This window comes from Mesoplodon mirus, assembly GCF_964341445.2.
Source record: "Mesoplodon mirus genome assembly, chromosome: 16".
NCBI lineage: Eukaryota > Metazoa > Chordata > Mammalia > Artiodactyla > Ziphiidae > Mesoplodon > Mesoplodon mirus.
In genome coordinates, this window is record NC_138992.1 from 9812639 (window position 1) to 9825965 (window position 13327).

General features: G+C 46.2%; 1 protein-coding gene across 3 annotated transcripts in view; it reads left to right on the top strand.

Moving 5' to 3' along the window:
• The window catches only part of ADCY8 (adenylate cyclase 8), a gene marked incomplete at its 5' end in the record, with an annotated part of 218088 nt that overhangs the window by 183502 nt on the left and 21259 nt on the right, over nucleotides 1-13327 (top strand). For all 3 annotated transcript variants that reach the window (XM_082601266.1, XM_082601267.1, XM_082601268.1), the window contains one exon: nucleotides 5346-5504. In XM_082601266.1, the coding sequence (XP_082457392.1) occupies nucleotides 5346-5504 (159 nt within the window). The remainder of the gene's footprint in view (nucleotides 1-5345; nucleotides 5505-13327) is intronic.

Below are 13327 nucleotides of genomic sequence, written 5' to 3' on the forward strand. Positions count from 1 at the left end.
TGTGACTCAGAGGCCCTCTATTTTTATTAAAGGCTGAATAATCCCCATTGATGCCTGGTATGCAGCAGCATCCCAGTGGGAGCATGTGTAATGTTACATCTCCAGAGTGACGGAGGCGGTTATGTAACTGCATAATCGGGGAAGCTCATCCTGCACACATGTGGAGCGATATGCCAAACACCCCCTCCTCTGAGGCAGGTGAATATCCCAAATGTTGCACAGAAGAGAGCAGACAGCCAGGTGCCTCCTACCTCGTGCCTGATTCACGCACAGCCTTGAGATTTGGGCTTTGCCTCAGCATCTCCATTTAGAGCAGAGGAAGTCACACCCGTGCACGGAGACAGAGATTAAGGAGGTCAGGTCTCCAGTCACTTACTTCTAGGTCTGATAAAGACAGGCACTGGAATTGTGCAGCTTAGAAAGAAAGACCCAAGCCTTGGAAGGAAATTCTTAAGTTTGCATCCCAGCCATGCTGCTGGGAGAATAGGTGACCTTGAGATGCTTAACAGCCCTGACCTGCCATTTCTTTACCTGCAAAATGAAAAGTCTAATAGTTATCTATTGAGAGTGGAGAACAGCTGAATGAGGTCATAGACATAGATTATAGGGGTTAAGAGCCACAGCTTGGAGTCAAAATGCCCTGAGTTCAAATCCCAGCCTCTATTTGTGAGTCCTTGGGCACCTGACTTCACCTTACTATGCCTCCATTTCCTCAGCTGTGAAATGGGTATAATAAAGTACCTACCTTGTTGAGCTGTTGTGTGATTGAATGACCTTCAGTACTTACGAAGTGCTCAGAACAGTGCCTGGTCCAAGGCAAGAACCAGGCCAGTGTTAGTTATCTTTCTGTGATAAAAGCCTGGCGCAAAACATATGAACAATGTGTATTAGTTCCCTTGGTACTCTTTTCATGTAGCCAGTTCCTAAATGGTTTGGTAAAAATTAGGAGAGTGCACTTCCAAATCAATTGACATTTCTTGAGTAAATGCCGGAGAATGTTCACTTTTAAAAACTCAGTGTCCATGCCTTCGTTTTGCTTTGCTTTTCTCTTCATGTCTGCTCTGACCACACTGTGTTGAAATGAACTCTTTCTTTTTTGTGCTCTCCTACCACCACTCAGCTGACAAAGAGACTGTTTTGCTTATCTCCATCTGCCCAGCCCCTAGCACATAGTAGGTACTTAGTAAACTGAAACAGAATACTTTCCTGCCATGGACGTCTAAAAAATATGTGACACATGCCTTCACGAGACTGGCTTTGTGAAGAGATAGGACTGTACTTGGACTAAGATATCTCTTTATGAACAAGCCTTAGATGCAGAGACCTGCAGTCAAAATGTAAAGTATGTTCTTATCTTGCAACTGGAAAATTCTTAAGTCAACTTCTGAACTCCAGATTTCCCTACTCATAGTTCTGATTTAAATGCAGTCGAATGAGAGTATTTCAACAGGAAAGAAATTTTAAAAATTATCTCTTGCTTTAACCAATACTGCATTTTTTAAGAGTGGAAATGAAACATTTCATTTGGAAAAAATTGTGGACAAAATCCTGTCCTGCAACTTGACAAATCAAAACTCGATGCTCTTGAGTCTGGAGGGAAAAAAAAATGAAAGCATAGTTTCGATCAGATTTCATCCACAGACACCTTAAAGTCATAGTAATACTCGATAAATCTACATTTTAGACATTTCCGAATTCTTTTGCATACATCATGTCATTTGGTCCATACGACAGGACGTATGATAATCCATGTCTCACATTAAATGAGATGAAGGCAATTATCCTCATTTTTTAGAAGGGGAATCAAAATACAAGGAGTTGAATGACTTTCCCACAGTCACACAGCAACATGATAAAACAGGACTAGCATTCTTTTATACAACCTGCAGCCACCACTTACATTTTTAAAATTTTATTCTTATGCAAAATTCTAAACATATACGAAAGTATGTAAAATTGTATAATGAACTCACAGCTTCGGCAGTCACCAACGCATGTGCAGTCTTTTTTCATCTACATCCCTATTTATTTTGCTCACTGCTCCTTCCCAATTATTTTGCAGCAAATTCCAAATGTCCTATCATTTCATCTGTAAATAACTCAATATGCATCTAAAAGAGAATTACAGCCTAATCACAATTCTATTAACACACTTTAAAAAATAAAACAGTAATTCTTTCGTATGTTCAAGACTTTAGGCAATGTTTCAATTTCCTAATTAGTTTATATTTTTTTAAGTTTGTTTCAGTTGGGATCCAACTTAAGTCCATATATCGCCATTGGTTGATATGTCTCTTATTTCTTTTTAATCTATAAGACCACCCTCCATTTTTTTTTTTTGCAATATTTTGTGAGAGCCACTGACCTCTAGAATGTCTCTCAGTCTAGAGTTTGTTGATTGCACCCTTTATAGGGGTATTTAACACATTCCTCTGTCCTTTGTTTTTCCTATGTTGGTAGTTATATCTAGAAACTTGGTGAGATTCAAGTTCAGTTTTTTTCTGCAAAAAGATTTAATTGGTTAATTTTGTGAACTACTATTAAGAGGCATATAATGTCTGCTTATCTCTGCTTATCTCTCTTTTGTGATATTAGCAGCTATTGACAATAATAACCTACATTCATTTATATTCTAGGCAGTGATATTCCAATTCTATCAATATTTCAAAATTTGCTAGCTGGAATACATTTTTAAAGAGAACCTTCTCGGGCTTCCCTGGTGGTGCAGTGGTTGAGAGTCCGCCTGCCGATGTAGGGGACGCGAGTTCGTGCCCCAGTCCGGGAAGATCCCACATGCCGCGGAGCGGCTGGGCCTGTGAGCCATGGCCGCTGGGCCTGCGTGTCCGGAGCCTGTGCTCCGCAACGGGAGAGGCCATAACAGTGAGAGGCCCGTGTACAGCAAAAAAAAAAAAAAAAAAAAAAAAAAAGAGAGAGAACCTTCTCCTCGCCAACTAGTTGTTACTTTCAAGTACAGTTCATAAAGCAAAGGCAGGGTAAATGCTTAATTTACCTATAAATTTTTTTCCAAGTTTCCCAATAAGCTAGTTCCTGAGCATCATCAAGATGCGATCAATGGGGTTTTGTTTTTTAAGTGTCACTATGAACTTTCGCATTTTAACATATGTCTTTCATTTCGATCCGTTGCACTTATTATTCTTATTAAAGTTCAACTTGTCATATATTTGACAGTGGGGTGGCCTACTCCTTTCAACATAACCCCAGTCTCCGGTAGTCTACTTGCTCTCTGGTACCAAAAGACGTTCCAGGCTTGTACATTTTCCTCCCTAAGTTTCAGCCTGTTCTGCAAAGAGTACAAGGTCCCTTTTGTAGGAATTGATATTTTGAAACCACAATCTGGACACTGGGATGATTCATTGCTACTAGGTTTTCATTGCTTCTAGACCTTGATTTCAGTAGGCAAAGCCAGGAAATACATATAGATCATAAGTTCATAGTGATACTTTCCAGTTTTCATAGGACACTAGACTTTGGATTTAACGTCATCAATCTTATATCTGCATCTCCTTTTTCCCTCACCAAAAATTTGAGTTCTCAGTGACACCAACACAGTTATTCATTTGCTTTATCCTATAATTCAGATACCATAATCTAACAATAATACTGCCAACACCACCACCTACAAGGTGATTGTTATAAACGCTTTTAAGATTCTTGTTGCATTCTTTCTAGCCTCAGAGTATTTCTCCCTATGAATGTGCCATCAAATTATTGTGTTAAAAGGCATTTGGAATAGTTCCTCTCTGTGTGGTTGTATCTGTAGCTTCATTTGTTTGTTTGTTTGTTTTCACAGAGCTTTTAAAAAATCCATTTAGTTTTATAATTAAGTAAAATATTTCCATGATTCAAAAGTCAGGTTTATAAAACAAGATACCATTTTAAAAGTTTAAATTCTATCTCTATTTTCCCTCCCCAAGCTTCCCTACCTCATCTCACTGGTAATGATTTTTTATGGGTTTTTTTTACACCTCAATGTTTTAATAAATAAATTAAGAAATATATATATATGGAGAGAGAGATGTAGATATGTCCTTTCCTTAGATCAATAATGGCAAACTCTGCATGCATTTCTCCGCTTCAGAGGCCAGCCCATCAAAGTATGTACAGAGAAATATTCTTTGTTTCTTTTTATAGCTGTATATAATAGTTTATTCAAACAACAAAATGAACACTTGGATTGTTTCCAGCTTTTGCTATTACAAATTCTGCTGAATGAATCACCTTGCACCTCTGTCTTCTCATACTTTTGCCATCCACTGAGATTTGCACGTAAGAGAAAGAAAAGAGCTAGCTGAATTTTTTTAAGCCCTTGAATTCAGGGCATCTAACCATGTGTTTAATGGTGCAGCATGTTGTTCATTTTAATAGTTAAAGTCTTTGAAATAATGACATTTCCCAAAGCTGTGGTAAATTTAGTTTGTGAAATTCTTTAGAAAGGAAGCTCTTCACTTTCCAATGAAAAGGGATGCTAGGACAAGAGGGAACTAATGGTTATTAAATACCTACTATGAGTCACATGCTCAACCTATAACTTCCTAAATAATTCCTATTCCAAGCTTTCCTGGTCATGAGTGTTCATCCCAGTTTTAGAGATGAGGAAACAGAGGCCAGGTTACAGTGCTTGAATGTGGGACCAGGACTCTAGGCCATATTGGTCTCACAACTAAATCCACTATCCTTCCATTATTAGCTCATACATTTCTTCCCTGTTGCCTCGACTGAGCTCAGACTCTAGAATTGGACTCTGGGGTTAAACTCAAATCCTGGCTTCCCCACTAATGAGTGTGTGACTTTGGTCAAGTGACTTCACCAGTTTGCTTCAGTTTTCTCATCTGTAAAGTAAGGATCTATAATAATACCTTCCTGTGAGGTTTGTTGTATGGATGAAAGGAGTTATTATATGTATATTCCTTAGAATAGTGTCTGGTACCATGCAATGAGCCCCATCTAAGTGTTAGCTGTCTTTGGTATTGTAACTTATTTGTTGAGTCAACAAACAGTGACTGAACACCTTCCCTGTGCCAGGCACACTGCTACACGGTACGGACATGATGCTGAGCGGGTGAGAGGACCCCTGACCTCACAGCACTTACTGTACAGTGGAGGGTACAGACAATTACAAAATCATAGGTGCCGTAATCCTAGGAAGGGGAGGTACACAGCCCTATAAAACCTATCACATTCTGATCTCTTCATGTCAGGCAAAAGGCCTCCGGAATGTTCAGCTCAGGCTCTAGCTCGTCTGTGAGGGGTCCTGGAGAAGCCTTGTCCGCCTCCCACGTGTGTGCCTGAAACCTCTCCTTCCCCTTCTGTCCCCTGAACCGCAGCTGGAGTACACGGCACGCCTGGACTTCCTCTGGCGAGTTCAGGCCAAAGAGGAGATCAACGAGATGAAGGAGCTGAGGGAACACAATGAGAACATGCTCCGGAACATCCTGCCCAGTCACGTGGCCCGCCACTTCCTGGAGAAGGACCGGGACAACGAGGTGAGCCCAGGCTGGCCTGGCCCCAGAGGAGGAAGGGTCGCCGTGGGTGGGCTGCGACGGGACACACTGGTCACTGATCCCAAGCTCGGGGAGGATTTCCCTGTCCTCCTGTGAGCCCATGAGCATGGAGGCCAGGCCAAACACATGGCGCCAGGCCGCCCAAACTGTCCAGCACTGTGAGATACACACATGGCCTCCCCAGCATCTGGTACCTCACGTGTAAGATGGATGTAGTAAGAGCTCCAGGGCGAGACTGAATTGGAATTTTAAAGTTTGATGCATGTGTGTGTGTGTGTGTGTGTGTGTGTGTATAAAACAATTCCAGTTCGGGGTTATATAAACAAAAGGATTGAAAGTAGGGTCACAAGGAGATATTTGCACATTCATAGTCAGAGCAACATTATTTAAAACAGCCAAAAGTTGAAAGTGCCCAAGAGACAAATGGATAAGCAAAATGTGGTCTATACATAGAGTGAAATGTTATTCAGTCTTTAAAAAGAAGTAGAGACTTCCCTGGTGGCACAGTGGTTAAGAATCCGCCTGCCAATGCAGGGGGACACAGGTTCGAGCCCTGGTCCGGGAAGATCCCACATGCCACGGAGCAACTAAGCCCGTGTGCCACAAGTGCTGAGCCTGCACTCTAGAGCCTGCGAGCCACAACTACTGAGCCCACAAGCCACAACTACTGAAGCCCGTGCACCTAGAGTCCGTCCTTTGCAACAAGAGAAGCCACCTCAATGAGAAGCCCGTGCACCGCAATGAAGCGTAGCCCCTGCTCATCACAACTAGAGAAAGCCTGCGTGCAGCAATGAAGACCCAACGCAGCCAAAAAAATAAATAAGTAAATAAATAATTAATTTTTAAAAAAGAAGTAAATTCTGACACATGCTACAACATGGATGAAGCTTGAGGACACTAAAATAAGTGAAATAAGGCTTAGCCTTTGACCACAAAAGGGCAGCTTTCTCTGAGCAAAGCAAACTAAACCTTCCAGGAATCTGAGTCACAACAAACGTTCAAAAAATATTTATAAGGCACAGACTGTGGGATAGGCACCATGCCAGCCCCCTAAAAGGCTCTGGGACTCTTGTGGTGAATTAAATACACAAGGACTTGCCATCATTGTAGCTTATATTCAAGCGGGGGCAGACAGATATCATCCTAGTTCAGAAACACACTGTGAGGGCACTTCGCATGATGACAGGTGCTCTGCTGGGTGAACAAAGGCCACCTGCTGGTAGCAACTGGTCAGGGCAGGGGTGGTCAGGGGAACCGCTCAGAGAAGGCCACGTCTGATCTGTGGCTGAATGATAGGAAGGACCGAGTCATTCCAAGAGAGTGGGGAAGAGGCAGGACGATCCAGGAAAGAGAGCGCAGCACCAGCAGAGGCGCAGGGCGAGGACGAGCTTGGGGTGAACAGGAAGGCCAGGGTAAGAAACTGTACCGGTTTCCCAAGGCTGTTATAGCAAATACCACAAACTGCATGGCGAAAAACAGCAGAAATGTATTCTCTCACAGTTCTGGAGGCCAGAAGTCTGAAATCAAGGTGCCAACACCAAGCTCCCTCTGAAGTCTCTAGGGAAGAATCCTTCCTCCTCTCCCAGCTTCTGGTGGTCCCCAAGTGCTCCTTGGCTTGTGGCCCCATCACTCTAATCTCTGCGTTGGTCACATGGCCTTCTCCCTCCTTATAAGGACATGTGTCCTCTTGTCTTATGAGGGCACCGATCATTAGATTTAGGGCTCTCTCTATAATTACATTTGCAAAGACCCTGTTTCCAAATAAGGGCACATTCTGAGGTTCTGGGTGGACATGAATTTGAGGGGTACACTCTTCGACCCATTCCAAGGAAGGGTAGTGAGTGATATGAGGAAGGCCTGGGCCAGGGCCTGGCAGTCGGGTCTTATGGACTCTAGTAGGGTTTGGGGCACCCTTTTAAGTGCTACGGGAGCCTTTGGAAACTTTAAGTATTCCCTAATCTGACTGGTTGCTGATAGAGTATGGATAAAAGGGTCACAAGACTGGAAGCCAGTTAGGAGACCCTAAAAGAGCCCAGGAAAGGGCCTGATGAGGAGGCCTAGGATTTGGCAGTAAAATGGAGAGAAGTGGATGAATTCCAGGTACCTTTACAAGTTGGAATCAATAGGGCTCCATAATGGAGTGGATGTGGGAGGTGAGAAATGAAAAAAAAAAAAAATCAAACCATTTGGCTCACACTTTAACCACCTAGAAAAAAGTAACTCAAGAGGGAAGTGAAAGATGCCTTTAAATGCCTGAACAGTTATCCCATGAGAGGGACTGGCCTTACTCAGTGAGACTCCAGAGGGCAAACCCAGGGCCGCGGACAGTCCACAGGGGATATCTCTGTGCTCTGAGTTATGAGGAACCTTGTGATGATGGAGACCCGCAAGGGCAGGGACCACATCAGCCTTGGTCACCACGGATCCTCACGGCACAGTTTACCTCCCCTGTGGTCCTGCACATTAAGGGTTTGTGGAAGAACTGGAATGGTGAGTTCCCTTGCTGAAACTTTCAAGTGGTGAGAGGAGAGCCCTTGCCAAGGATGCTACAAAGACAAAGTCGGTTGTCTGGGAGACTGCACTAGGACAACCCTTCCGATACGGATTTTCAAACTAAGCTAAACAGGGGATGCAAAACCCATAGGACAGGGCTTCCCTGGTGGTGCAGTGGTTGGGAGTCCGCCTGCCGGTGTAGGGGACGCGGGTTTGTGCCCCGGTCCAGGAGGATCCCACATGCCGCGGAGCGGCTGGGCCCGTGAGCCATGGCCACTGAGCCTGCGCCTCCGGAGCCTGTGCTCCGCAACGGGAGAGGCCACAACAGTGAGAGGCCCACGTACCACAAAAAAAAAAAAACCATAGGACAAAGGTCACAAACTGGCTGCCTCTGAGACAACTCTGATCAGCAAGCCAGCAGCTGGTTGATTGGTTGGCTTGCATATTTGTTTTAATTGGTAGATTTGTTGCCTTTAGGCATGGAATGGGCTCTCCAACTTATCCATCCTTATCCTGACACTTACGTTACCTGCTGATCCCCCGAAGACATTTGGGTTTGTGACCTTTGCCTTAGGGTAGAGCTGGGGGAGACCTACAGCATTCACTTCCCATCCAAGCATCTGCAGAAAGACCAGTGGGAGAGAAGCCAAGGGCATGAGTCATGTGCTGCTGGAACAATCAGCTCTTGATGAGCTCAGGCCCTTGAACATCTCTTGGATGCAGATTAAGGCACCAAACACCCTCAACAGATGGAGTTCTCTGGAACCGGGTTCAGGCCTGGTTTCCTTAAGGCCCCCTAAGATCAGGGGGTTTGTTACAAGAGCTTCTTAACAAAGCCAGGAAAGCACAGAGAGTGTCGTTGTACATCAACCATGACCACCAACGGAGCAGATGAAACACTGGAGCCCTCAGAGGGAAGCCCCAAAAAGGTACGAAAGGAAAGCTCCTTTCAATCAAGACACCAAAACAAAGAGATAACTGGAACCAGTGGGGAAGAACAAGAGTGCACTGGCTTCATCCTGAAAGGAAGGAAACCAACCAGCGATGCCAAGACCCCAGGTCATCAGCTGTTATTCGGGCCAAACCCCCATGGAGCAAAATAAATGTCAGGTTCAGCCTTAATCCCATGTATAAGACATTTTCAGTAGAAAATCTTGTCAAGCTTATTTGTGGTTTTGTAAATATTTAAACAGTTCATACTCGGCTAGGCTTAAACAGAGAAAATTTTCACATTGCCTGGGGAATGTACACATTATGATGTAATACCATTCTCTGAACACCTACTGCGTGCCAGATACTAAGACAAGCAATGGATGAAAACGATCTTTCATTCTATTCACAACCATAAGAGGAGCGTTCTGTCATCCCCACGTTAGTGATGAAGAAACTGGGGTTCAGAGAGGTCCGTGATGTTCCTCTATTTAAGCTATGGCTCTGATCCAGTCCCTCAGGTTTCTTCCATCTGTGCCACCTTACCCCGTTACTGTGCTGCTACGCATGCTGCCCCTGGGAGTCTGCCCCGATGAGGGAGTGTGTGCGTGTGTGTATGATGGTTATGGGAGGTGTCTGTGTGGCAGTGCTTTTACTGTGTAGGTGTTCAGAAGGATTGAGATGTGTGTAAATAGGAATGTATGTGTGGAAAACTTCAGTGTTTGTGTGTGTGTGTGTGTGTGTGTGTGTGTAGCAGACACAGGCAGAGTAGTGTAAGATGTGAAGGGGTGACAGGCAGAGGCAGGACAGCTGTAGCCTGCCAGAACTCCCGATTTCGTGCTCTGTTTCCATAAGAGGCATTTTTATCTTCTCCTCTTGCTACAAACCTGAACTGTGGTACAAACCTCTGAATATCTGATGAGGGGACATTTGTGAGTTTGGGTTCCAGCTTTCATGGGGCAACAGCAGCGCTCATGGATGCAGGCAATAAGGGGTTAAGAATGATTATCCCTATTTCATCGATGAAGAAGCTGAGGCTCAGAGAAGCAAAGGAACTTGCCCAAGGTCACAAAGCTAGTGCGTAGTGAGCTGGAATTCAAGTCCAGGTATGTGTAGCTTCAAAGCCAAATTTTGGGGTTTTTTCCCTCCACCGTGCTGTTAGGGCGTGAGTGGCAGAGAACGGGGAGCGGTGACAAGAGATGGCTCACACCCTCCAAGCACAGGCCAGTGGACAGAGCCTTGCCCTCCGGAGCATCCTGCCTGAGTCTGTTCCAGGGCCAACCTGTCTGGTCTGTTCCAGGACCAACCTCTGTGTCACCCACACAGAGGTTCTGGCAGCTTCTGCTATACCACTGGACTCTCGGCTTAGAATAGCACTCACCACCCCAGGCAGGGACTTCCTTGCTGCTAAGGCCAGCTGGGCTGGTTCATCAGTGTCAGGCAGGCTCTCGCTGAGTCCCGGGAAACCTGCTCACTCATCCTGGCTTATTAGACCTGCTGAAGGGACACTGACAAGGGCAGCTGTCTCAGGTGCTGGACAGTCTGCACAGCACAAATTCCATCTCTGCCATGAACTAGCTGTGTGACTTGGGGCAGCTTACTCAACCTCTCTGAGTCCATTTTGTCATCCAGCTGATGAGGAAATAATACCAACCTTGCTGAGTTGGTGGGAGAATTCAGCTGGGTAAGAGCACGTGAAGTGTCCAGTGCAGCCAGCTGTAAGGGGGGCTCAGTAGAGTAAAGTCATTGGGTGCACCTGAAAGTCTGGTGCCTTGCATTCAGTCCTGGCTCTTCCTCTCATTATTTTGTGACCGTGAACAAGTGGTGAACCTCTCCGGACCTCATTTTCCTCATCTCCAAAGTGACAGTACTTCCCAACTGTATGTTACAACCTTTACGCATGTTATTATGTGTAAAGGGCTTAAGCGGGGTTTGACACATTTTACAAGCATTCCAGTTGTTGCTATTATTATTTCTGACAAATATGAGCCGTCATTACTTTTTCTACTTTTTCCCACTCCCAGCCCCACCTCTCACCCACTCATTCAGTCATTCTTCCAGCAAGGATTTCATTTTTTTTTTTTTCCCAGTACGTGGGCCTCTCACTGTTGTGGCCTCTCCCGCTGCGGAGCACAGGCTCCGAACGCGCAGTCTCAGTGGCCATGGCTCACGGGCCCAGCCGCTCCGTGGCATGTGGGATCTTCCCGGACCAGGGCACGAACCGGTGTCCCCTACATCAGCAGGCAGACTCTCAACCACTGCGCCACCAGGGAAGCCCTTTTTTTTTTTTTTAAAGATGTTGGGAGTAGGAGTTTATTAATTAATTTATTTATTTTTGCTTCATTTCTGTGCGAGGGCTTTCTCTAGTTGTGGCAAGCAGCGGCCACTCTTCATCGCGGTGCGCAGGCCTCTCACTATCGCGGCCTCTCTTGTTGCAGAGCACAGGCTCCAGACGCGCAGGCTCAGTAGTTGTGGCTCACGGGCCTAGTTGCTCCGCGGCATGTGGGATCTTCCCAGACCAGGGCTCGAACCCGTGTCCCCTGCATTAGCAGGCAGACTCTCAACCACTGCGCCACCAGGGAAGCCCCAGCAAGGATTTCTTGAGGGCCAACCATGTGCCAGGTGTTAATTCTAGATCCTGGGGTTCAAGCGGTGAACAAAGAAGGCAAAGTCCTTTCTGTTATGAGGCACATGTTTTCCTGGGAAAATGGACATTAAAACGAATAACTATGTAACATAGAGCCTGGTAGTGCTAAGTTCTGTGAGGGCAGAAGAAGCTAAAGCAGGGAACAGCATGTGTGAAGAGGGGGCATTTACACTGGGGAGTCATGGAAGGTCTCTCTGAGGACATGACGTTTGAGTGGAGACCTGAGGAAGCCAAGAAGGACAACAGTCTCAGAGATGGTTTCTCCCCTGCAGAGAGGTGGCTTCACTTAGTATAAGACGCACAGGGCTTGGAATCAGCCAGGCTTGGGCCGGTGAAGGACTGGACTCTGGTTCCCTGCGCAAAGAGGAGACCAAAGTCTTCATCTTGGCTTCCGAGTGGGGGGCGGAGGGGGAAGCGCTCATACACGCAGAATCCTCTGAGAAGCCCAAACCTGTACATCCAGCCAGAGGCAGATGACGATAAAACAATAATAGCCTTCTATACTCATCAATCCCTCCCCAGTTCACAGAGTTTTTATCTTCTTTGAACCAAAAATAGAAGGAAACAGATGGCACACTCAGAGTGGTTGATTGGAGCAAGTCAGTTGATGCGGACATCTTTAAAGGTGTGGGCAGGTGGCTGGAGCTCTCCCATGTGCCCCTCCAAGTCCCCCCACCCCCTTCTCCCTGCTGGCTTGGAGGGGGAGGGGGCCAACCTGCATGGGCCACGTCCACGACCTTGCGAGCCCTCTGACGCCCAGCTGGGGGTCATCAATGGGGGACACTGGGTAGAAGATCCGAGGGAGGGGGGAGGAGAATGAGGTTGTCTAATGTGCCTGGTGCCCTTGTAAGAAGAGGAAATTAGGACACAGACACACATCAAAAAGACACCATATGAAGGTACAGGGAGACGAAGGCCATGCGTGAGCCATGGGGAGCACCCTCAGGAGGAGCCAGCCCTGCCAACACCTTGATCTTAGACTTCCAAGACTCCAGAACTGTGACAAAATAAACTTCTGATATTTAAGCCACCCAGTCTGTGGCACTTTGTTACAGCAGCTTGAGCAAACGAATACAATAGGAAACTGAGTAAACAGAGTTTTTTTTCCCACCATATCACAGCCATTTGGAGGATGCAGTTCTGTAGGTTTGCTTATGCAGGTTCTTGGACCCATACAGCAGACGGTCAGGCTCCTCCTGCAGTATCACTCCATTGTTCACGGCCAAGGTGAATGGCCCAGCCTCAGAAAGCCATGTACCATTGCTCTGTTCCTTGGCTACAATCCACACTGCCCCCCAACCCAACCCAATCCAGCTGGTCACCAGCCACCTCTGCTCTTTTTTTTTTTTGCTTGTTTGTTTTTTTGTTTTTTTGCGGTACACGGGCCTCTCACCATCGTGGCCTCTCCCGTCGTGGAGCACAGGCTCCGGACGCGCAGGCTCAGCAGCCATGGCTCACGGGCCCAGCCGCTCCTCGGCATGTGGGATCTTCCCGGACCGGGGCACGAACCCGTGTCCCCTGCATTGGCAGGCAGACTCTCAACCACTGCGCCACCAGGGAAGCCCCCACCTCTGCTCTTTTGAACAAGAACTAATGAAAGCATCTGTTCAGATCCATCTACACTTAAGCTCAAGTCAACTGATCATGAATCAGGGACACCATCTTTCACCCAGGCATGCAGAGTGAGGAAGACCCTGGACGTCTTTAACTCCCTCTCTTCCGCTACCAACAGCAT